Source organism: Pteropus medius, unplaced genomic scaffold, assembly GCF_902729225.1.
Source record: "Pteropus medius unplaced genomic scaffold, Ma_sr-lr_union100, whole genome shotgun sequence".
Taxonomy (NCBI): Eukaryota; Metazoa; Chordata; class Mammalia; order Chiroptera; family Pteropodidae; genus Pteropus; species Pteropus medius.
The window spans coordinates 26,572,359-26,599,252 of NW_024340696.1; the positions used below are offsets into that span (position 1 = coordinate 26,572,359).

A 26,894-nucleotide genomic window follows, 5' to 3' on the forward strand; every position below is an offset into this window, starting at 1 on the left:
TTCTCTGGAGTAAAAAGACACACACCATTACAAACGGAAAATGAGTCAAACTTCTATTTTATTGACAGGAGTCCAAAATGAATACAAAAGAATGCCTCCTTTGTATGTTATATATTTTTTTCCTTAAAAGGCTTCTGATTGAGTCAGGTAGATTAAAAGCTAAGAATGTGTTTCAGCTTTTATAGTGAACCTTTTAAAAAAGGTTTAATAACATAAGTCACCAACGTCAAAGAACATATGGTCCCACAATCATTTTTAGATCTATAGCTTATAAAAAGAATTAGATCCTGCATTGATCTGCTTAAAATAGAGGCTTAAAAATGTTCTAAGCCATTAAAGACATTTTTATTATCTGTCTGGTTAACTCTGGACAATCAAGAAAAGAAAATCCAAAAATGCAGCCCTCTATATTGTGTGGAATGTGAGAGAATGCCAACTTATGACCAAGATAGGTAAAAATAAAAGGTTTAAAGCTATGAATGTAGCTGTTATAGTCTTGTATCACTGCAAAACGTAAATAAATGAATGATAGAGCTTATCAAGATTAAAACTTCAGCAGATGTTACTTAAAACGTATTTGTGGTGTTTATCATACTTTAATGTTTGCTAAAACTAAAGATGAACAAATAAAAGTTGCTCATTTATAGATTGATTTTCAGGTACCTTTACTTTTACGGGGACCATAAGTTGATCAGATAATACAAGCCCACACTTCTGGACAGTTATAACAAAGGGTTTATTATCATTTGCAAATGAAATAAATGCACCAACCCATATTTAAAAGGCTTTAACAAGCCTTAAGCATTTTTCAGATGGTACCAAGGCACCAGCATTGCCTAGTTATATTGTGCACCCAATTCTAATAAAGAACTAACACCTCCCTCAACATCAGTTCTACACTGTTTCTGGTTTATTATACACTTCCAAAACAGCAAAAATTTGCAAATGTGTGCAAATATTGTGGTCCATTTGTAGTACTGCTTAGTCATCATCTTCCTCTTCTTCTTCCTCTTCCTCAAAGCTATCTTCAAAGCCTTCGCTGTCCTCCTGGTCTTCATCCCCCTCTATTGCTGTGTCCCACTGTGGATGATTTTCTGGCACAGGCTTAGCCTCATGAACTTCCAACTATAAAGAAGAATTAAATGCAGAAATCAGAAATTTGGGGATGAAAAAACAAATACATGGTAAAGAAAAGGTTTTCTCTGACCAAAGCAATTATAAATAAATAAATTTTATGGTTATAACTCCAAATTTAAGACATTCATTTAGAATAGACATTTATTCCAGAAATAAAAAGGTAAATCTACTAATATATAAATGTCATTAAACTTCTAATACAGTTTGATATTTAGATTTTATAGAAGCTATAGTATTTATTCCATGGCATGAACAATTAATAACTGTGGTTCTTGAGCAAGAACACTGAGTAATGTCTTAGAAATCTGATAAGGGAAGAAAAACTCAAATGTGACCTTCAAAGAGGTATTTTGCAGCTTCCAGACTCATGATGTAAAATTCTATAGCCAATGGTAAGAAATATGGTACCCTTGCGGGAAAAAAAGAGGCACATCTTTAAACAGAACCCCTCTGGTGAGGCCATGTAAAGTTAAAGCATATTATAGTACATTAAAAGGTTATCAATTAAGTAATTTATGTTCAAGGTTCTAAATCATTATACTCCTTTAACTCAACAACTTCAGTTTTTATTAAAAGAGTAGTCCATCAAGTATATCATATATCAAGTATGATATGAGTCTCTAGCATAGTAAGCACTTATTCAACTATACAATCACATTTATTGAAGAGTCACTATGCTTACCTTCAAAGGTTTAATCTGATCCAAACCCATATAGGAGTCTGATCTAAGAAACACTGTATACTGGTAATTCCCAGGCTTGCCTGGTGCAGGAAACTTCAGTTCTACCTAGAAGATAAAATCAGCACTTAAAATCTAAATCTTGAGGAGTGAAGAAATAACAGCTCACTCCTAAAATTCCTAGACCAGAATATGTAAGAGCTAGGTGTTTGTTTACTCAGATGACACATGAAACCCTAACAAAGGTTACAAAAGTTCTGACAATAAATATACATACAACATTTATGTCACATATTATATATACTATACAAAAGGAAACCAAATTAGGCAGAACTGACAGGGTTCACTTAAGAAAGCATATTTAAAGCAGTCAAGTTCTATGCTGACCATCACACCTTGACAACTTGCAGAAATGAAGGAGAGTATAAAAGAAAAAGAAATGAAATGTTAGAATAAAACAGACTTATCAGAAAGGCGATAATTCTTGCCAAATGTTCTTATTTCTAAGATAAATGATGTGAGATAATAGAAAAAATATATACACATATACAGGTCTCTGCTCCTGGTTTCTGGCACAGAGCTCCTCAAACCCCTGTAACTTCCTAAGAGATAAGAGCACCAGGTGCATCTTTTGTTCTAATATTTGGTCTTTGACTCCGGTTTGTAAATCTCTTGGAACTTCCTGGGTGATAGGAATGTGTTTTGTTCTGAGATGACTCTTGGTGGGCTCCTAGACGAGGGCTGATCACCAAAAGACCAAGTCATGATTAGAAACTTGAAACTTTCAGTCCCACCCCCTATTCTCTGGAGAGAGGCTACAATTTGAGTTAATGATCTACATGTCTAAGTGATGAAGCCTCCATAAAAATTCCCAAAGTAAGGAGTTCCAGGGGGCTACTGAGTTGGGGACACGCGGAGGTGCTGGAAGAGTGGTATACTCAGAGAGAGTATGAAAGCTTTGCACCCCTTCCCACATACCTTGCCCTATGTATCTTCCATATGGATGTTCATATATATCCTTTATCATATTTTTTTTAATAAATTGGTAAATGTTCTGAGTTCTGTGAACCATTCTGGAAAATTAGTGAACCAAGAAGGGGGTCATAGAACCCCAATTTATAGCCATTTGGTCAGAAGTTCAGGTGACAACCTGGACTTGTGAATGGCATCTAAAGTGGAAGAGTAGGGGGCAGCCATCCTGTGGAACTGAGCCCTTAACCTGTGGGATCTGACACTATCTCCAAGTAGACAGTGGCAGCACTGAATTAAACTGTAGGACACTCAGCTGGTGTCACAGAGAATTGTTTGGTGTGGGGAAAAACCCACGCTATCTGGTGTCAGAAGTGTTGTGAGGGTGGTAGTAGTGTGAGAGTAAGGAGAAACACGCAAGAGAAGTGACTTTTTCCTTTACAAATGCAAAATACCTTAAAATGTCAAGAATATATGTTATGTCCTATCAAATCATAAACTTCAGACACAAAGGGTTATAAACTCTTAGAAGTTTCCATTGTACTAGGACAAAGGAAGAATGAATTTTTAAGATGACATTAGGATATTCTGGTGACCTGCCTCCAAGCTCTAAAATCCAGATTTTGTAGGCAAGATTATTTATCAAAGTATGCCATTGAAACAAACTTAAAAAATAAAAATCATAGGAGAATCTTTTTTTAAAAAATTAATCTCCAATTTTGGCTTTTCTAGCTATAACACGAAATCTAAATGTCATAAAAGAAAAAAATTTGTAACACTATTAAAAAGCTCTGAATATAAATAAATGGATAAACAAATAAATAAATATTTATCTTCCTTGATAAAAACAACCTTCATAGTAAAACAAACTGAGATACGTATTTGCAATACATATCATGAAGGGCTGATTTCATAATATTAAAAATTAACAAAACCAACCTAAAAGACCAATAACTCAACAAAAATGAACAATGGTCACAGACACAAAAGGAAATACAACTCAAATGCACTGAATTTCAATATTCGGTTTCATCCTTAACAAAGTTATATCATCTCTGTTGTATTTTTGCCAAAAATATTTAAGATAACTATAATCATGACTCACCAATGAGACAAACTCAAACTAAGAGAGATTCTACAAAATACCTTGCCTGGACTCTTCAAAATTGTCAATGGCATGAAAAATTTAAAAAGAAAAAGGCCAAAGAAATGTTCTAAAGAGGAATGGCAAGTAAAAGCAATGTGTGATCCTTGACTGGATCTCAAATTTAAAAACAAAACAAAACAATGACTATAACAGATATTAGTGGAATATTGAATACGGACTGCATATTAGAAAATAATACCATATCAGTGTTAAACTTCCTGAATATAATAATTGTATTGTACTTATGTAGAAGGCTCTTATTCTTAGGAGATACACGTATTGAGGGGTATAATGTCATAATGTCCGCCAAGTATCTAAAGTGAGTCAGAGGGGTGAAATACACATATGCGTGTATGTTCTTTGCATGTATACATACAGAGAAAGATGTAAGACATACATGGCAAAATGTTAACAACTGGTCAATGTAGATGAAGGGGCTTTGGGAGTTCACGGTACTGTGCTTACAACATTTTTATAAGTTTTAAAGTTTTTAAAATAAATAATCAGAGAGAAAAAGTAACATTGGATGCCATTTTTCACCTTTCTGATTAGCAAGGCCATTCAAAATGTCTGACACACTGAGAAGCAATGGGCATACTTAAAAATTCATTCTCCCTAAGGAAAAATAAATATCTAGTAATATCTTATCAAAATTACAAATGTACAGAGCCTCTGATTTATTAACTCTACCTCTATGAACTTATCCAACAGATATGTTTACACATATACAAAATGACATGAGGTTAATCACTGCAGCAAAAGACAAGAAACAATGGTAAGTCTATTACATAGCAGAATGCCAAATAAGTAAACACTCACACAAAAGAATATTGCAGTTGTAAAAATGAATGAGGAAGCTTTTTCTGTACTAACTTGGAACAAATTTCAAAGTACATCACTGAGAGAAAAAGGTAAGGTACAGAATATGATGTAAAAATATACACACAATATCACAGGAAGAATAAAAATTTAATAACATTGATGGTCTCCAGGAAGGAGCATGGGTGAGTGAGAGACAGGTATGCAAGATATTTTAATACATACACTTCTGTATATCATCTGAAATATTAACTATATTAATAATGTATTTTCGAAAATAGGTAAAATCTAAATTTAAAAAATTAAATTGCTCTGTCAAAGAAATACCCTTAAGTTAGCTCTGTGTCAAATAACAAATTGTTTCATACATGTATTCTTGGCTATAAGGGGGGCAGGGGTTTTTATGGATTAAAAATTGGTATCATAGAACTATCTCAAAATTTAAAAGCCTTGCTCTTGTCCAACAAGGCTGGGCAGGCAGAACCTTCTTCCTAAAAAACTAACATAAAAAATCAAGAGGAAAAATAAGAAGAGAAAGGAGTTTCCAAGGGTAAAATATGTTCATCAAATACTATAGTAGTGATGTCGTCACCAGTGGACAATGCCACGTAATCAAATATTCCACGCTAAAAATCTAATCACCCAATCTTACACTTATTTTTAAGAAAAAAGGTAGCACTGATCTAATGAGGATAAAAATCATACATTTAATATAATTTATTACAATATAATTTAATTTATTACAGTACAATATAATTTATTCTGGAGAGAAGGAAAGGCATATATTCTTAGACACTAATAGTGAAAACTCCCCCAAATAAGTTGAGAACAAGTTTTTAAAAGACCGACAAAGTTGCCTACCCTTAGCAATTCAAACTTTATAAATTTTAAACGAGCTTCTCCTAAGAGACATCAGAGAGAAGTTATGAAATGTCTTCATAAATAAAATTTAATAATCCAAATATAATAAACTATTTTTTAAAAAAGATTTTATGAAGTAGCATGATGGTGAAATGCTGTACATTTATAAAACTGAAATACTGTTGTTGGCTAATTACCTCTTCTGTATCTTTTAGTGTACACACATGATATGGCATAGATATTAATGTCTGTTCCTTCCTATCTGCGATGTAAAGCCACCACCATTCTTGTTTTTCCTGCAAAGAAAAGAAGGGTATAAATAATCAGAAAGAACTAGAAATAAAGTTTTGCACTTTGTTTCATTTTAGAGGTATTATCCTTGTTTTATTCATTGCTATAGGCTCAGCACTGATATACTGCCTAGAACAAAACAGAAGTTCAAATAATATACACTGAAAGAATAAATTGTTCTTAACTATTTGTAGATCACCTCTTCAAAAGAATTTTGTGTGTAACTTTGGAGTTTCAAATGGCCCCTTAAACCTTATTGATGGGTCTCTGTATTAAAAACCCCTAATTAACCTTAAATGACAAAAGATATCCTAAAAAAGAAAGCGATATAAACTATTACAATATCATCTAGCAAATAATCTTAGTAATCTTACGTAGTAATAAACAAAAGCCAAAAAGTAAGAGTGGAAGAGACTTGGACAACCAAATGAGGAATCAATACATTAGAAACATCAACACATTACTCCTGAGAGAGCATCCTGGATTCTAAGAGCCTATTTATAACTTTCACTGCACATGATTTTAATATGAATTAGCTCAGCATTTTTAGTTGTACTTCATAAAAGATCAGAAACAGGAAAAGAGATGGGTAAAACAAACTGCCACTAGAGTACACAATGACAGCACGGAGAGCAAACAAGAGACAGAAAACTATAACAAAAAAAAAAAATTATAGAAGACTAAGTGGTCTAGAAGCACCAAAATTCAGTCTGCTCAGCAACCATCACTATATTATATAGCGCACGTCAGTAATTATTTAGTCATCTGCTTAGTATTCACTGTTTAAGAATTGAGTAGGAAAGATATCTTTCTCAAATGGCTTAAAGAAAAATGTTTTGGAGCTAAAAATGAAAGCACTGTAACATTAGTAAGAATAAATAAATCATAAGTGCATGATTAACCCAACTTCTGCTTAACCCAAGGATTAGGAACACCACAATAGGTTTTGTGTGTGTGTGTCTGTGTGTGTGTGTGTGTCTACATGTGTTTTGCACACACGAAATAGGTAAACACATAATGAACTCAAAGCGGAGTATTAATACCTGGGCTTTGTGGGCCTCAGGGTCTACTGCAGCTACTCAACTCTGCCACTGTCATGGCTGTGTTCCACAAAAACTTGATTTATAATAAAACTTTATTCACAAGAACGGGCAGAGAGGCAGATCTGTCTGCAGGCTGCAGTTTGCCGATGCTGGTTTAAAGCCACACAGATCTGGATTATTTTACTTCTCTAACCCTCACTTTTCTTCTCTGTTAAATGATAAGTGCCTACCTCGGGCGTGTAGTAAAGATGAACTGAGATAATGCAAGTAAAATGTGTTAGAATGTCTAGCATATAAAGTACAATAAATAAATTATGATTATTAATGAAATGAGGTAAACACCCTATTATTTAAGTGATGCTGACATTTCATTGTCATAAATATCATTACCAGAACATGCATGTAATATAAGCTCAGGGTTATGTTCAAGAAATATACATTTCTCCTTTCCCTCTCCACTTGGAGAATGCCTTTCCCACCCCTCTCCCAAGAATATTTATGAAGAAGCTAGTGAGTATCAATCCATGGCATGGCACCTGTACCTAGACTCTTTGATGCACATGGTAAAAGTGGAAAAGATGTTCTACCCTGAGTTATTTTCATTTTGAACAAAACTGTTTTTCTGTTATGTGTGATTTTCCCAACCATTCTTAACATATTACATATAATATCTGAGTTTCGATAACATTTAAGCCAATTATTAACATAAATGTTTAAGAAATTTAAGTGGGTAGTGTGATAGGTACATGGGAGGTACATGGGAAGGTAGACAGGTAGATATTAAGAAAATCCTAAATAAATTTTATCTGATAAATGGTACTTTGAGATGTTTACTATACAGATGCAGACTAAATTAGAAAGAGGTATTTTTACTGCTAAAATGTTCTAAGAAAATAAATGACTATTTTGCCTATTAACTAAGCATAATCTAAAATGAAACTGTTATAAGGATAAAAATTATGCAGCTTATAGAATCCCATGACACTTTTAAAAAACAATCAATGAGTAAGATTTATTCACTTGATTTCAGGAGCATCGGCATTGGCAGACTACCAGCGCAGTGGGCAAAATGCCCCTAACAGATGGGCTAATGCTCAGGACATGCCAGAAGATCAGCATGTGCATTAAGATGGAATCCTGGAATGACTTCTCTCCAAGTCAAAACAACAGTCTGTGCATAGCCACTCATTTATTAAGAAAGCCAAATTACTTAGAAATTTGCCTTCAACACCCCCCAGCAACTCTAGATTGACATTCTAGAGCAGAGAGCAGATTTATACATGAAATCACCTGCCAAACATGAGTGGTGAGCAGAAGGTTCTGTAGCAAAGCTGTGAGGCAGTCTGTGGAACAGCTTCCCTGAACTAAGAGGCAACCAGCTCCTGACCTCTAGCCACAGAGGGAACCATCTACAAAAGTGAAATGTCAAGCAAATCCCAAATTCATTTGAAAGACAAACAACAGAGCCTATTAAAGAGATCAAAAGCTGAGCAGGTCACAATCACAAAGTAAACAGGATAAGGGAACAAACAGCATTGCAATGATCTATCCTGAGCTAGGGGTTCAGCCGTGGCTCAGCTCTTAGTAAACTTAACTGGTCCCACGACTCCCATGGACTAGAGAAATTACTGGGACCAAAGCAAGTCTAGTGGCTCCGGGTGGCCAGTACAGGACCCTCAGAGAAAACTAAGAACTTTTCATCCTATTTAATACTTGACAGAAGTGAGAGATTCACATAGCAATAGCCAAAACATGCATTTGAATGATTAAGACTGCCTGAACTGCTAATGAAAAATCATCACAAAGCACAACCCTTAGAAATCTAGGCACAGAAAAGATAGAAGCACAGGAAACCACAGAAATTCTTAAAGATTTAACAATCCCATTTTTAAATAACACATTCTCTAAACATAATTCATGTTGAAATATATCCTTCAAAAATGTGGCCTATCAAGAATAGATCACGTTTAGCACATCTGAGCCAGTACACACCACAAAGTGATAAATGGCAACTGAGAAATATCTGAAGAGAAAGTGAATGGAGTAAGGAAAACACTAGGCTGCGTGTAACTCACCTCAGGAAAGTAAAGACTATAAACAGGATGTGTTATCTTTGATTTGGTTTCCAGTAGAGCTCTCTCCTTTCGCTGTATACTTTGTTGTAATTCTTGCCACTCCTAGTAAAATAAATATTAAACATTTGAAATCAAGTATGTTTTCAATCATTTTGAGGAGTTTCCATCTTCTTCTAGCTATTAATCCTGACAATGCTAACTACTACTGAGCTCAGTCCCACAAATCTGATCATTTCCCTGCTCAAAATTTACAATGCTTCTTTTCCTAAATCAAATCTAATCTCTTCAGCATGACTACATGGCCATTCGTGATCTACCTGGGCCTATCTCTCCAGTCTCCTGTCACTGCCTTCCTCCTTGCACTTTTTATTCTAGTCATTTCAAACTACCTGGACTTCTCTGAACTCACTGAGCTATTTCACTCTTCCTAAACCCTGTTTGGATTTTCCTTTTTCTCTTTCCGGCAAATTCCTTCTCATTCTTCTTTCAGGAGCAGCTAAAGCCTAAAGTGTGAGCTCCTGAGTACCACAAATTTCCCTCTGCCTCAGGACTGAGTTGATCACTCCCTCCTCTGTGCTATCACTGCACCTTGTACAAAATGTACATCATCTCTTTTGTACTAAAGTGTTTATTTATCTGCCTTCCCCACCAGCCTACTATCATTCAAGGGCAGACCCTGTTTCACATTGGGCTTTGCATTTCTGTCATCTAACACAGTACCTGCAATGTGACAGATAGTGAGTAATTATTTGTTACTTGTATAATTATTTGTCAACTAGATGAATGTATTTTTCGTCATGTGAAAAAAACTAGTCTGTCAAAACTCTAAGAGTCATCTCTACTAATCCTAACAGACTCAGAAAGGAATATGTCAGCTCTTTCTCAAAGCAAGGCTGGGGGATAATTTCTTCGATAGGTTTTAGTTTTCTAGCTATCCACTTAATTCTCAAAATACAAAAATAGGCAAAGGCCAGTAACTGCTAAAAACAGCCATTGTTATTTTTTCCCCACCACTACCAAGGACAGGTACATTATTTCCTTTACTTTAATCCTTTGTCCTTTACCTTTTCCTCTTTTTGGCCTCTACTTTTGCCTCAGAGGTTGTTATTTAGGAAATCTCTTTTTCTCTCTTAAACCACAAGGATTATTTTAGATCAATGGCCCAGTCAAAAAGAACAACACAAACATAAACTGCTGATCAGTTTATAGTTCATCTGGCTGGGAACTTCTTTCTACCAACCATTATTGGCCACCAAAGAGTCTTTTCTGCAACCCTCCCATAAATCATCTGCAACTTAATTCCCTGCCATGAGATTTTTTTTTCCCTATTCTTTATAACCTCACAGTCTTAATTACTTAGAGATCCCCTTTACTTAATGTATTATATACCTCTTGAAACAAGGTGGCATTTTGTAAATGTCAGCTCTTCCCTTAACCAACCTTTTGACATTCTTATTCACAGTAATGTTTCCTTACCCCTAAACATTACATGGAATTTCTGAGACTCTTCCAAGTAACTGCTACCTATTGCATAACCCACCTTTCCTTACTCATATTTCCAGGGTCATCTCCAACACTGAAAATTGCCTTAAGACACCAAACTGACTTCACCTCAGACCTAGGCCTTCATTCATCTAGCAATTTAAGATTTAAGAAAATTAGGATTTCCAATCCTTGTTAGGAACTATTTTTCTTTATAATTCTGACCACCATCCCTTGAAAATATTCTTAAAAAGCAATACAAGATTATAAAATATACTGGTAGTAAACTGACAAGCAAACAAATAAACAATAATAAAACCCAAAACTATCATCAGAAGTATAATTCCAATTATTTGAACCTATAAGTCTTACTGCTTCATCATCTTTGTTTTGCTTTTCATCTTGCTCTCTATCAGAGTCTCTGTCACTACCATCTTCTTTTTCACTTTGGGAGTCTCTATTGGTTTCTTCTTCTTCTGAATCACTGCCTTTGTCAGAAACTTCTTCTTCATCTTCCTTTACTGCAGTTTCCTAAAAGGAAAAAGTAAACAAAAAAGTTCTAAGTATCTCAGTGAATATATTATTGAGTTCCTGAAGGTAACTTATTGCCATATTTAATCTGGCTCAAGATTATAATTTCACTTTTCATATAGAATTTTAAAGAATTATAAACATTCTTATTTATAAATATGTGGAAGTCAGACTAAAGACTTTAACATTTGGCTTATTTGTCTAATGTTAGTTATTTTAGTCATTCTTCATAGTTTATCTTCCATAACTGACAGAGTACAATGCAGTAAGGAAAGCCAATATCTCAGACAGTATACTTACTAGTTCATTTCAAGATGCAAGAAAAAGAACAGCAAATTAAATGCAAAGACCAGAAATCAATGAAAGAAAAAGCAGATATACCAAAGGGAAATCCAAACAAAAACTGGTTCTTTGAAAAGATTAATAAAATTGATAAATGTTATTAGGCAAGACTGACAGACCCAAGGAAAAAAAGAGACAGAATACAAATTAGCAATACTAGAAATAAAAGAGACATAACTACAAATCTAAAAGACATTAAAATAAAGGATATTACGAATAGCTTTATGTCAATAAATTTGGTAACTCAAGAGGAAATGGGCAAATTCTTTGAAAAACACAATTATGAAAACTGGTATAAGAAAAAAATATGTTAAAAAGAACTCTATAACTAAACTCCTTTTTAAAACTCTAAGCCCAGATGGCTTCTCTAGATAGTTTTTCCAAATAAGAAACAAACTCAATCTTATATACATTCTTCCAGGAGAAAGAGAGACTATTTCCTAACTTGTTTAATGAGGCCAGCATGAACTCAATATAAAACATGGCAAGGACATTACAGAAGAGAGAATGACAAACCAATAATCTCTCATAAACACAAACGCAGGAATCCTAAACAAAATATTATCAAATCCAAATAAATATAAAAAAGAATACTACATTACGACCAAATGAGATTTATTCCAGGAATGCAATGATTGTTTAAAAATTTTTAATTTATCAATATAATTCACATTAACAGAAAGAATAAAAATCATACAATCATCTTAACAGATAGAGGAAAAGTATTTAATAAAATTCAGTACCTGTTCATGATAAAAATTCTCAACATTAGAAGGAAACACTTCCTTAACCTGATAAAGACTATCCACAAAAACCCTATAGCTAACTAACATCATACTGAATAGTGAAATAATGTTTGCTTTCTCCCTGAGATCAACAAGACAAGGGTGACCACCATCTTCACTCCTAATCAACATTACACAGAAAGTTCTAGCCAGTATAGTAAGGCAGAAGAAGAAAGAGCAGAAAGATTAAAAAATAATAATAAAACTGTCTTTATTCCCAGATGGCATAATCGTGTATGTAGAAAGTCTATTTAACATTTGCACAAATGGTTAGTTACTGTCAATTCATTAAGACTCCTTGATACAAGATCAATATTTAGAAAGTAACCGTATTTCTATACACCAGCAATAAACATTGCAGAATAAATTATTTTAATGTTATTTGCAATAGCACTAGAAAGCATCAAATACACAGGAGTAAATCTAATGAAAGATGTGCCATGCCTCTGCCACTGGAAATTACAAAAAACTGCTTAGAAAAATTAAGGAAGATACAATTAATAAAGATAAACCATGATTATGAATAAAAAGACTCAGCATTGGTAACATATGAATTCCCCCCATATTGAACCATAGATTCAATGCAATACCAGTCTAAATTCCAGCAGCTTTTTTTGGTGGAAATTGTCAAGCTTATTCCAAAAATTAGCTAGAAATGCAACGGATCTAACATAGTCAAGACAACTTTGAAGACGTGAAATAAGAGTTTGAGAACTATACTACCATATTTCAATACATAACATAAAGTCACCATAATTAAGACAGTGTGGTATTGGCAAAAGAATAAAATAACCAATGAAATGGAGTAGAGTCCATAAACAGATCTGCGATATACAGTTATAGTCACTTGTTTTATAACAAATCACCACTGCACTTCAGAGGAAAGGAAGATCTTTTCAATAAATGATGCCAGAATAAGTGGCCCATAATTCCTATCTCACACTACTCACAAAAATTAATTCAAGATGTATCGTGGTGGTAAATATAACAAGTAAAACGATAATACTGCTATAAGAAAACAGAAAACTATCTTGTCTTTATGTTCTTGGAATAGGCAGGGATGTCTTAAACAGGACACAAACCATATAAAAATTGATAAAACAGACTTCATTAAAATTAAGAACCATCTAAAGCTACCATTAAGAGTAAAAATGACTCATATCCAGAATACATAAAGGAATCCTACAAATCCATAAGAAAACAAACATCCCCAGTAAAAAAAAGAGGATACCCAAATGACCAGTAAGCATATAAAAAGGTGTCCAGTATTAGTTATCAGGTAAATATAAATAAAAACCACACAGAGATACAACAGATCCATCACAGTGACTAAAATAAAAAGACTGGTAAAACCAAGTATTGGTGAGGATATGGATCAACTGGACTCATATTTTGCCAGTAGGAACATAAAATGGTACAACTATGGAAAACGGGCTCTTTCAACGAGTTAAAAATACACCTATTTTATTACCCAGCAATTCACTGCTAGGTTCATACCTAAGAAAAATGAATGTCCACAGAATGACACACATGAGAATAAGCACAGCATCTTTATTCAAAATAGGCAAAAAACTAGAAACAACCCAAATGTTCACCAACCACAAAACAGGTAAACTGTGGTCATACAGTGGGATCACACACACACACACACACACAAATGGATTGCTATGTACAATAAAGATGAATGTCACAGACATGATGTTGAATGAAACATAATTTCATTTATATGAAATTTAAGGATAGGCAAAACAAATTAATTAAAAAAAAGGAGTGGAGGTGGAGAGAGGAGTCACTGACTGAAAAGGGACACAAAGCAGCCTCTAGGCTGCTGGTAGGGCTTTTTATCTTGATCTCGGCACCACAGGTACATTACATATGTACAACCTCAGAAGCTGTGTACATAAGATTTGAACATTTTAGTGCACGCTACATCTCGATAAAGATAACTATATAATAAGAACAGTAAACTTACACTCCCAATGACTCCATTTGCCTGCTTTTGTTTCTGTTGCTTTGATTGTGGTAAGGGCACTGGGGTAGGTTTTTTTTTTACAGGTTTCTTTTTTTTTGATTTAGCAGTTTTCTTGGGTCCTTTACTCTTCTGTTGCCATCCTCCTTTTGTCCTGTTCTTGTTAATATCACCCAGCTGTAAATCACAACACATATACACACTCAGAAGTTACAGCAATAGTTTCATTCAGGAGTCACAGTAATTTTTAGATGGAAATGGCTAAACTAAATGTTTTCATAAACTGAATTATTCTCCCGTAACAACATAAATAAATCAGTCAGAGAACTAAACAGAACATTTCTATCATCAAGAAAGAGAGGTAATAAAACTTGAGTTTTACCCCATCTTCTGCCAGCTGTTCTTCTGCAACACAAATGGACTGCTCCTTTTCAAATACTTCCTAGAGGTAGTGAGAAGAAAAACATTAGGTCTGTCAACCTGTATTTATCTTTCAGATAAGCAAAGTAATCTTTGAAAATGTATTACCAGTAAGTTTTAAAACTGGTGACAATGGAGGAGGGGCAATGAGAGGGGACAAGAAGCTAAGTAATCAGTAAATGATGAATGTGTGCCAATTTAGCAATTACTAAATACTTCAGAAGTTACCTTCTGAAATATCTCACATCTGTCTTGAATACAGAGTACAGAGTACTTAAATTTATAAATGCAATGACTTAACATATGTAAACGCATTATAAAGTCAAAAATATTTCAGTTTAAATTTTCACTTCTAATAGTAATCAGACATGACATAATGTTATGAGAGGTTGAAATTTTACATTATTTTCTAATATTAAAACTTCAAAAGACCAATATTAGTTTATTCATTATTGTCAGTGATACTGTTCATCGGATCTGTAACTAAGTGGAACACCAAGAAAATCCACATATCCTTAAGACATATCCACCACCATATAATGTTTCTATTCAGTACAGAGGCTATTATTTGGGACTTAAATTCCAGGAAGAATCTATACTAGTAGCCTAATTCAGGGATCAACAAACTATGGTCCACTGCCTACTTTTAAAGTTTTATTGGAACACGACCACGCCTGTTTGTGAGTTCAGTAGTTGCTACAGAGAATATACAGCCTGCAACACCTAAAATATTTACTAACTAGACCTTTACAGAAAAACTTTGCCAACCCCTAGTCTAATTCTATCATCCGTGCTTCGTTTCTTCATTTATTATTGAGTTCTTAATACGTAATTACTCTAAGATACAGTTCATACAAGAGCTGGATGATAAAAACTTATACAAGAACCAGATGATAAATACTCGATCATTTCCCTTCCTCCAGGGCAGTTTTGTTTATTCTCCTACCAATTCCCCCAGACTGTCGTCTGTCAACAACCCAAGGCCAATTTTTTGCTCATTTCTCAAGCTGGGAACCCAAAAACATGTGAGTAGTATAAATTTGGATTCTAAACCCAATCATGGCCACTGGCTTAGCGTTTCCTCTTCTCCTAGGAAGCATCTCTCATCCAGTCTGTGACACAAATGCTTCCTTACCACTTGCTACCATAAAATCAGTATCTTTGATTTGATATATCCTACTATAAAATATGGTTTTCCTACTAGAGGTTTTAGACATGGAGTTTAATGCAGCATATATCTTCTGCAGATGCTCACAGACCTCAGAGCAGAACAGGCTAAAATCTACCACTAGTTGAAAAAACTGAGTTGAAATACCAGTCTATTAAACTCGAGTTACAACTAGAGTTGTAATTTGGGAAGTATTATAAATGTGTAATATCAACTGAGACAAACTAGATGCAGGAAACATATATAATATGATCAGATTTAATAAAAAAGAATGAGAAAAGTACACATGTGCGTGCGCGCGTTTGTGCGCGCATATACATATATGCACTATAAAGGTCCAGACAGTAAATACGAGCTTGGAGAAAGATATGAAAGGATATACACAAGACTGAATTCTGGTCATCAGGGGCTGACAAATGGTTTCCTGGGGGAGGTCAGTGAGAGAAAGAGGATATGATAAAAATACCATTTAACGCTATGGATATTCATGCATGAGGCTATCTAAAGGGGTAAGCATCAGAATGGTAGGATTAATGATGTCCATTTCTTCCTATACTTTCTTGCATTGCCTCAATTTTTTCTCAGGTGGCACAAATTTTTCACATAATTATTAAAAAAAGTTATTTTCATTATAATTTTAAATTTTTAAATAAAAAATAAAAATAATTTAAAATAGAGAGTAAATTCTCTAAAGAATTGACTGAAAAGGAGCAGGTGATAAAATTATCAACAATAATTGATAATAATCTCTGTATAGCACTTTAAAGTTTAAGAACTATATCCACATTACCCTATTATTAAAATGTTTTATAGGGAATTAACAAATCACCACATGAAGAATTAATCTATTTTCCAAGGTTTTTTGGTGTGTGAAAACTAGTGTGAAAAACTATGAATATTAATTTAAAATTTCGAGACAGCTAACAGAACTTGCAAAATTAGATTTTGTTACTCAATAGTTTCGACTTAAGAATGTATAACTTAAAATAAGAAAATAAATACAAAAACCTTAACATATAACTTAAAGCATAAAAATACAAATAGATTTCTTACTGCCATTGTTTGCCGTGTCAATTTAACCAACACTGTAACTAGGGATCCGACTGTTATGTTGTTGCTGTCTTCATCATCCAATACTGTAAAAAATAAAAAAAAAAATTGAGTAGAAAATACAAATCAAGTTCTTTGTCAACATAAACAGCAAAATGACTTATCCAAATCAATTTGGTACTTTAGCATTTCAGACATATTATCTTTTAAACTTATTCAGTAAAGAATAATTTACTGACTGTCTATTCTGTATAAGGCTCTCCAGGAAATGCCTTCAACTATACATTCATTTAATCTTTAAACTCGCTCTATGAAGAATTATTATTTCTACTTAAAGGAGAAACTGAGATTCACGAGGTCACATAATGGCTATAATGGCACTGCCAAGTTTCAAACCCAGGTTTTTTTAAAACGCAGTATAATGTGAGGATTACCATGTCATAGTTTTCTCTCCTAGCGATATAAAAATAGGCTTCTGTCACTCTATTAAGCTGTACAAACCTTTATATTCACAAGATTTTATCTGTATGATTAATGCCTGCCTGTCAGAATAAAATAATTAAAACTAGTCTTCTAAGCCACACTAAAGAGATTTTTTTAAGGCACGTACTTAAAAATATTTTTATATTTAAAATATATTTTTGCAATTGTTTATTTTAAAACCATGTCTGCCAAACTCCCAAAAATCTAATAATAAAATAAACATTAAAACTAATAACACTAAAATAAATTAACATTAAGTTTAATGAGTAAAATTAATATAACGTGTCAAACATATCTTCCATTCAAATGTAGATATAATACATTTTTTCTACCGATTTTATCTATAAGCATTTTCTTCACTATGTATTTCTGCTTACAGGTTTTTCTAAATTTGTCATGTTTAGTTTACACAGATTTAGATTAGCACATTGTTCTGGTCTGCACTAATATACTATCAGTTGGAAGAGAATGGCCTCCAACAATTTATAACTGATAATATCCTCTATTACTGGTTGCAAGGCACAACAGCTGGGCATCAAAAAAAGGTACAACATCCTTTCTTCACCCTAGAAGTCTCCATTATCATAAATCATCAAATCTGGACTATATATTCATCAACACTGCAAAGCTGTATGTGCGTGAGCACTGCATGTGAACTAACAGCTATAACAATGTCTGTCATTTGATGCTTTAAAGTAAAGAAAAGCCTATAGGGGATTCTATATAGTCTCTACTGATGTGGGAAAAGAGATCCACCATTTCCAGCACTGGATCATGCAGATGATCCTTTCCTGCTTCTATAATTCTTCTACTCTTCCTCCATAAACTATATTACTCATATTACACATTTGGATAGCACTGTAAAAATGTAAAATAATAAACTGTCAATAAAAAATGCTATGGATTGAAACACATAATGTTCTGAAGTGAGACTGAATATTCTTACATCAAAATCACTCCAACATTCATTTTTCTAAGCAGCATGTACATTTTAATACCCTTGATTATATCAAATGGTATATCTTCAGTCCCTAACTGGATATTTAAATAGTTTCTGATTAAATTAGTTATGTTCTTAAGTGAAGCTTTGAGATTAATAGTTTTAATATTTAAACCTGTGGACTCACTAAGAAATCCCAGTTCCCCACCAAAGCAGCCACAGCTTTCACTACACATTTCTTACACTCCGACCAAATTGCACTTTACCTTCCTTTCTCAAACACCCCAGTCTTTCTAATTCCAATTATGATTCCAATTAGAATGCATATTCAATAAGGCAGAGGCTTTGTCCTACTCACCACTGCTTCCTCAGAACCCAGGAGAATAAATGGCATGCAATATTTGTTGAATGAAGAAAATGTACAACTCTGTCATTCACTTAACACTCGCCTATGCTTCTGTGTTTTTAATCCTAGGTTTATGTTCAACTAGACTATAAACCCTTTAAAGACAGAAAACATTCCTAATGCATCTTTGTATCTTGGTCCCACAAGAATCTTACCACAAAGTAACTTAGTAAATGTTAGAGCTCAGAGCAATGCCACAATGAAGGAATGGAGCAGTTAATCTCCAATTCTGTAACCATTCTATGATAATATTATTCAGCTATTAAAATGGAAACTCAAAAAACAATTAGGCAGAAAAATAATCTCTTTTTTCACTAGATAAAGGTAAGTCAAGAAAAACAAATGAAATGTGATAGAGAATATAGTAATTTTTAAGGCTTAATTAACGTAAATAGGTTGGGTTTTTTAAATTAATTTTAGAACTAAACAGCTTTGTCTTCCACACTAACAACAGCTATATCTTAAATGTCTTTTATTACATCTGGAATTCTTTCATGCTTTGAAAAGTTAGATATTCCTGAAAGCTGAACTACAAAACAGAAGAGTCCTCAAACTTAATTCTCTTATAAGGATAATAAAAGCAGGGCTCTATCAGTGTCCTCACAACTATTAAATATACATCATTTCCCATCACAGTATATCTGATAAACTATAGTTCTGAAAAATCTAATTACAAGGTATGTTATTAAATGAAGTGTTTTGAGAACCTTGCGCTAAACATACAAGAGGCAATCTGTCAAAAGGGAAGCAATGCTCAATAGGAAAACCTCCCACTTACCCTGTGATTTTATGTCCATAGTCACATATGGGAAACTCCCAAGGACTGCCATAACCTCTTCATATTTTTCATCTTCAAGGAAATGCAGCAGATTGTGACGATCTGATTCTTTTAAACTCACCAAATCCTGTATCGTCTTAATTTTGTACTGAATTTAAAAAGAGAGAAAGGAAAATAAATCCTAAAGTAATAAAACTTTTTATTCATAAAAGGAAAATTACTAGCATGTTTACTAAAACAAATCCCAAAACATTTTTGGAAAAATGTTAAGATGATAATAAATTTCAAAGCAGAAAATACAACTTTATAGCATTTCATGGCCTTTTTCTCCAAGAAACTTTAAATTTAGGATTTTTTATTTACACAGTTAATACATGGTTGTTTTTTAAACTTAGAAGTAGTTATAGGGAAAAAACAGTATTCATATAGAATCCTGACCCAAGCAAAAACTAATGTCGTTTGATGTGCTCAGTTTGCTGACCTCTATTTTCTATTTTAATGATAAAAACCTTTAAGAGTATGAATTTATGTCCAAGTACATGTGCACCCTAACGGTTTTAATATGGAATATTCTCAATTTTGTTATTTTCTAAATATAACTGTCCATTATTGCAATACTATCCATCTCAGCTAAATGGATACTTAGGAGGAGAGTGTTCTTTAATTTCCAGGTATTTGGTGATAGTTATTAATTTTTATATCAGACAGAGATTAGATCATGAGGCATGTGAAATGCTCACTTTTGGATGCTGAAAATTTTAACTATGACTTAAAATATGATCAAATTTATAAGAGTAATACAATTACCTGAAAAGAGAACTCTGACACAAATTTCTAGTATACACTTATTAGTCCTACTTTAGTATACTATCAAATCTAATGTCTATCTTCTGCCTGCTTTGCCTAATATATAAAAAATAATGTTTAAAATCTACCAATAATTTCCTTCATTTTTTCTCATATTTCCTCAAAGTTTTCATTTATACATATTTTTGCTGTCTTAAGATTCACTGTCATGCCTTTACTATAACTGTTTCTAAAGTAGAATTTTCTTTATTTGATCTACTTATTTTTGAATACTTATTCTGTTCATACTAAACTAATAAACCACTGCCCACCATTTAACTTACAAATAAAACAACTAGAAAGTATACAGCGCATTTTTACTGAGTACATTTATTTTTAGTAACATAAGGAAAAAAGTGTTAGCTGTTAAAGTGCATTGACCTCTGAAGTAGTAAAATCACTTACAGTAGTAAGATATTGTAAAACAGCTACCTAATCAAGAAAACATTAATGGAAACACTTGAGGGATAGTTTTAGAAATGTTTAAGACATTCTAAATCAAAAAAAAAAAATTCACAGTAACCCTTTCTAGAAAACTTTCATTCATGTTTTCTTCAAGTGATATGACAAATTGCTTAAAACTGATATTAAAGTAGCGAACAATTACCTTTTTATGATTAGAAACCCTTCTAAGATTGTCCTCTTCAATGTGTGGGAGCTGTAGAAGGGGAGACTTAAACTGCTGAAGGCCTTGCACAGCCATCTGGGAAAGCTTCATGCAGTTTTCTAGGGATGCCAAAGTTGGAGCACGGAACTCCCTTTCTTAGAAAGAATAGGAGAAAAAGAAAAAACAGAGCTGGACTTTTTATATGCTCAGGAGTATACAATTCATCACAAAAATAAGATTCACGTGAATATCCTGAACCCCTCAAATTCCAAAATCTCAGTGTTGATTTTCCTTTAAAAGTTATTGGATAAAATACAAAATATACACAAAAAAAGTGCTCATTATCCAGCAACAATCACCTGATTTAATAGGAAAATTCTTTGCATCACCTCCAAAAACAGTGAATTGTTGGACATATCAGTATCAAGAACATAATGACACCACGCCAAGAACTGAAATCATCCCTGAGAACAAACCACAACCACCATCTCCTTTTTTAAGGGTCTCCCTTTCCCTTACTGACCATAAACTCTCTCATTCTTTTTCCCTTTAGGCAAAAAAAACACTACATGTCAAATGAATGAATGAATCTTCATTACATCACTTAAAGAATTATTTCAAACTCATTGTTAAAATGCAGGAATAACCCAAATCTAAAAATATTCAGAGGAAGGAAAAGGATATTTTAAATCTTTGCGAACAATAAAACACGAAAAAATTAAATTCAAAACATAATAAGTTGTGATAAACACTTTACATAATGGAAAATATAAGGAAAGAAATAAGAAAAAACATGGACAAAACTGGGAAAGCTGATTCAACTTATAGATAGAAATATATTAAGTACCATAAATCTTAAAACTATGAAGTGTAATCTGCATATGCTTGCAAGAAAAAGTACAACATAATTAATCATGTTTCTTCCTCACCTTCACGGCTCCGAGCCATTATTATTAACTGGCAGATTACATTAACCATTTCTTGAAGTAGGGCAGGGCATTTTTTCAGCATAAATTGCTGATCTGTGAAACAATAAAAAAAAACCTGAAACAAATTCCACTTTTATAGATAAAATATCTTTATCAACTGTAGTCTAAGACAAGTACTAAATTTGTCTTACAAATATCTCACATGACCTCAGAATTTTACAGGTTGAACCCAATAGTGTCTCCTCAGCAGCACTGTGTCAAAAATCAGTCAGCAAACTCTAGCTCAGATTAGATGTATCACAGGCAAATTTTTAGTATTATGGTGTTGGGCTTTATTACCTCCCCCCTTTTTTTAAGAAAGTCTAATCTTAAACTTAATATTATATTCAAAAACTTTTAAAATTTTTGTGTGTACCTAAATTTCTATGAGTATAATTACAGATAAATCCAAAGACTATAACTGAGACTGTTAAATAAATTTAGAGAAGAGGGGTGGGGGATGAGGGACAGAGAGCAACTCTTTCATTTATACTGCATTTAATACTTAACCATTAAGATCATCCATTGGGTTAATACTCAACCTAAAAAAAAACTTATTTCCTATTTCTTAGATAACTGATAAAAATAAAGATGGTTCGCATCTGTACAGAACATTAGGAACAGAATTACTCGTTAATTTGCAACTCTAATTAACAATGCCTAAACAGTGCTCCTTCATTCCATCATAATATGTACCCTGTCCTATCAACAATCATTGAGCATCAATTTGCCTTGACTACATTACTGGCTTAAAAGAGATAAGAGAAATTTCATTCAGAAAGAATATTTAGTCCCTAAAATAACTTTCTTTTAAAACTTTAATTGAAACAATGCAAATGAAGAAGAGATGACACTCAAATTCATGACATCCCTGGAAACACTGTTGTCCCAATCTACTGCTTTTCATTTAACTAGAATAGATGGTTTCATGGACTCCTTGGTAACCGTTGCTGAAGGGTAATTGTGGTGGAGTAAAAGAATTGATGGAGATATCTGTTGTGAAATTCATTTTTTCTCCCCTCCCAAAAAGCTTACAAAATCCTTTTTAAAGTAATTAAGAATTACTATATAATCTGAAAATGAGTAAATATTTCTCATAGAGTATTCACTTTGAAATACTAAATTTTAACATTTACCAAAACATCTGACTTCCTCATACCTTCAAAGTATTTGTGAAATAATTAAGTAGCGTATAGATTTCTTTTTAAAAGGTCCTTGAGCAATTATCTGAACAAAAAAGAACAGTGACAAAAACACTGCACCATAAGGTATAATTAAATCCACTGCTTTTGTACCACTAAAACTCTGCAGATAGTAGAGTCACAGATACCTTCTTCAAGGGTCTCAGGAATTTTCATTCTAGCAAGATGAGACAGTAAAAGAACTCTGGCCTTCAGGCTATATGGGCAGGTAAGTGGAGGCTCATTCTTCTTTAAATTAATGCTGCCAATTTCTCTGATTAGCTAGAATAAATAAAATAATTATTCAAAAATACACACTTAAAAAAGCATTAATTTTAATAATTAAGTGCTTATCAAGGAATTTCAGAGGTAGGCCTAACCTGAGGTATTAGAATATTATCTGTTGGTCTGCTTGTGGCATCTTTATTATACTGAGGGTCAAATTCAGAGGCTCCAGCCAACACCATAATAAGACCTAAGAAAACAAAAGAAATATGAGGATAAATAAATATATTTGCTCACCTATTAATTTCTCTTCCTATGATAACTTCATTAATCTTATAGCGAGCCAGTTTTCCAATCACACACAATGCTTAAAAATCATCTGAACTCTACTACTAACAAGTATTAATTTATCTCATTAAAAAAAAGTCTCACTTTTTAGAACATGGGCAACATTATCACAAGTGAATAGAAATAAATATCAAATTAAGGGCCCCAAAGCAACTGAATACATTAAAATCACTTCAAATAGCATCTGTTTCTAGACCTAAGCATGTGGTCTACAGAAACTTTCTATAGAGCATTAAATATTCCATGTGATATTAATAAATGCTACGTGAAAAAAGGGGGCTCTATGCTTAAATATGGCTGAGAAATAGTTAAAAACAGTTTTAGGTTTCTTCATGACTGCTTGGAGCCCTGAGTAAACTAAAACACACTGTCATTTATAGAAATTTTTATTATGGAACCCTGGAGGTTTTTGTGGGACTACTGTTCTTGAAATACACATAATTTGCAGCCATATGTATTAGCATTACTCTTGTTAGCCTATACAAGCTCTTTAATGACTGGCACTATAGTATTTAATCTCACCTTACAGCAGAAAAATACATGCAATGTATTCACAAAAAGCAGGATAGTTATAGCAATTAAGTGTGTAGACCCCGGAATTTTCGCTTACTGGCTAAATGACCTAGACAATAGTCTTCAACTCTCCATGGGCCTGTTTCTTCATATGTGCCTGACACACAGTAATATGTGTGAGCTATTACTATTATTACCTTCAAATGTTTTAAAAAAAAAAAAAACTGTTCCTAAGACAGCTATTTAGATGGTGCCAGTGCTAAAGTAACCAACGATATATAACCAAGCTTAGCAGCTAAATGATATTTTTTTTAATAGAATTGTATAAGGCTAAGTACCACCTTCAGAAATAAAACAGTAATCAAGATTGCTGATGCAAAAAACACATTAAAGCAGATTATAAACATGAAACATTTTCATAAGGGAATAAGTTCTATATTAATATTTCAATCCAGCATAAAAAAAAGTGACATGTGCATAAGGGAAAGTAACATTCACTTGTTCCTCAGAAATAAAGATGTGCTCATGCCTCAGAAATATAAGATCTATTAACACAGCCATGATCCTGAGGAGTCTCTTTCTGGTCACCAAGAAAGTTAGTAAAATTGGCAAATCCAAAATACAGAAAAGTCCATTTAAGTTTAGAAAAAAGATGCATTCTCCAGTGAATCACAATTTAACACATATCTTTTTTTTTTTTTTAATTTAAGGAGAGAAAGAGGGATGTCTATGATTTCTACAGAGCCATAATTCTGAATGGCAATACTATATATTCCAGGGATAAAATTTACAGTTAGTTTTATGAGAGCAAAGAAAGTATTTAAGATGATACTTCTTTTTTTTTTTCCTTAAGAAATTTTGAAATAAAATTCTGGCAATGAAATATTCCAGCAGTTTTCTTTCAACACACACCTAGGAACTCCACTTATTTTACTATAATAAATACAGTATAATGTCCTGGTTATGGCTCAGAAACCAGATTGCCTGGGTTCAATGTGATCCTGGCTCTATCACTTACTGTATATCCTTGGATTCAGTTTCCTCATCTATAAAATGTGCTTAAAAACAGCACTTATGGGAGCCTGGCAAAGATTAAATGAGTTAAAACATGTATAGTCCCTAGCAATGCCTGGCACACAAATACTCAAGAAAAATTAGTCCACATGAAGCTTTACCATATAATTTCTGAAAAAATACATACACACATAGCTGAGTAAATGAGAACAACAGAAATACATATCGGAAAATGTGATAAAGGGTGTTTCCCCTAGATTTAGTTATATAAACTGATTATCTATAAAACTGTAAAATGGAATTTCTCCAGCTGAATGTATATCAACCCCACATAAATGACACAGAAAAGAATTTAATGTCACAGGTACTTAAATTTACTTACGTTTCATATCCATATTTCGCGTTTTATAAACAAAATATGTATAAATCTGTGTTGTACGTATTAGAATTTGATCTCCACTGTAGCGTATTGAGCGATACCACCAAGAGCCCTAAAACACAAACAAAATTAAACAAGAAAAAAGTACGAAAACTGTAATAAAAATGTTGTTTGATGCAAAATGTTTACAGTCAAATTTTCGAAATGTTCATAAACCAATAATACCTGAGCTTTAGATCAAATGCCTTTGTTACATATTTCTAATGATTTATTTAGCCAATATTTACATTGCCTGATGCCTAAGCACCAGCCTACTCACTACATATATATGATTAAGTTACAGCTAGAAATTATTTGAAGACAAACAGGAATAAAACCACCCATTACTATAAGCAACAAGCTGGTTCTTAACACATAGTATTTCTACAATAAACATTTGATAAATAAGTGTAGGAGCAATTTTACATTTGATATACAACTTTCATTAACATTCCATACAACTAGATCCTTATACAATAATCCTATGAAGAAGGCAAGACAGGTTAATTATTAACTTCACAAATAGGCTCAGGTACTATAAGACCAGAAAGAATACCACCAAGTCATAAAAGCAACAAATGGTAAATCATAAACTTTCTGGTATCTCTATACTGAGGTACTACACATATGTTTTTAAAAATAAGGTTACTCTATACATTGTGCCCCTAATATATGAAGCAAAAAAACTCACAGAACAATATAGTTAGATCATATTTTTTTAAAAAATGTTTATATATATATTATGCATAGAAAAATATTTGAAAAGGAAAACAAACTTAGCAGTGATTGGTTATCTCTGACAGAGAGAAAGAGTTGAGAGGGGTGGTGTAGGAAGACTTTCATTTTAAACTCATTTAAATACATCTGTATTATCTCAGCTGTGGGTAACTTTTGGATTGGGAGAAGAGAGACTTAATACTCTCAAGTGATGCCACCTTTAGAAGATCTCTGACGTATAGCTGAATATAAGATACTTAAGCAATTGAGGGAATCATTTTATGAACAATATAGATGTCTAACCATTTACTGTATACTTGAAACTAATTTAAATAAATTTATATAAAAAAAGATTCTTAAAAATTCAAGGATCAATGGATTATATTCTAATACAAATTATAATCTCATAGGGAAACTCTAAAGTATGCCATCAATTCCCTTTCAAAAAAAAAAAAATTGTTATTAAAAAGAGCTAGAACTTACCACAACAACAGGAAGGATAACCATGAATGCCAATCCATATACAAGTAAAACCTAGAATTGCAAAGAGAAAAAGAACATAGCCTCATAAGGCAAATTATAACAGCCACGAACATTATCTTGAGGCTTACATGGAGGAGGCACTATAAAAAGCACTCCTCATGTATTATTTTATTTAATCCTATTTTCAAACTCTACAAGG

General features: G+C 33.0%; 1 protein-coding gene across 1 annotated transcript in view; it reads right to left on the reverse strand.

The window, feature by feature from the left end:
* Positions 1 to 717: 717 nt before the first annotated feature.
* The window catches only part of SEC63 (SEC63 protein translocation regulator), a 55,029-nt gene continuing 28,852 nt past the window's right edge, over positions 718 to 26,894 (reverse strand). Inside the window, exons 7-21 of the mRNA XM_039869882.1 lie at positions 26,696 to 26,746; positions 25,460 to 25,568; positions 23,358 to 23,452; positions 23,127 to 23,259; positions 21,758 to 21,850; positions 20,829 to 20,983; positions 19,376 to 19,523; positions 16,772 to 16,854; positions 14,513 to 14,572; positions 14,134 to 14,307; positions 10,876 to 11,034; positions 9,022 to 9,123; positions 5,810 to 5,908; positions 1,820 to 1,924; positions 718 to 1,125 (exon numbers count right to left, since the gene is read on the reverse strand). Of these exons, the coding sequence (XP_039725816.1) occupies positions 982 to 1,125; positions 1,820 to 1,924; positions 5,810 to 5,908; positions 9,022 to 9,123; positions 10,876 to 11,034; positions 14,134 to 14,307; positions 14,513 to 14,572; positions 16,772 to 16,854; positions 19,376 to 19,523; positions 20,829 to 20,983; positions 21,758 to 21,850; positions 23,127 to 23,259; positions 23,358 to 23,452; positions 25,460 to 25,568; positions 26,696 to 26,746 (1,710 nt within the window). The 3' untranslated portion in view covers positions 718 to 981. The remainder of the gene's footprint in view (positions 1,126 to 1,819; positions 1,925 to 5,809; positions 5,909 to 9,021; positions 9,124 to 10,875; positions 11,035 to 14,133; positions 14,308 to 14,512; positions 14,573 to 16,771; positions 16,855 to 19,375; positions 19,524 to 20,828; positions 20,984 to 21,757; positions 21,851 to 23,126; positions 23,260 to 23,357; positions 23,453 to 25,459; positions 25,569 to 26,695; positions 26,747 to 26,894) is intronic.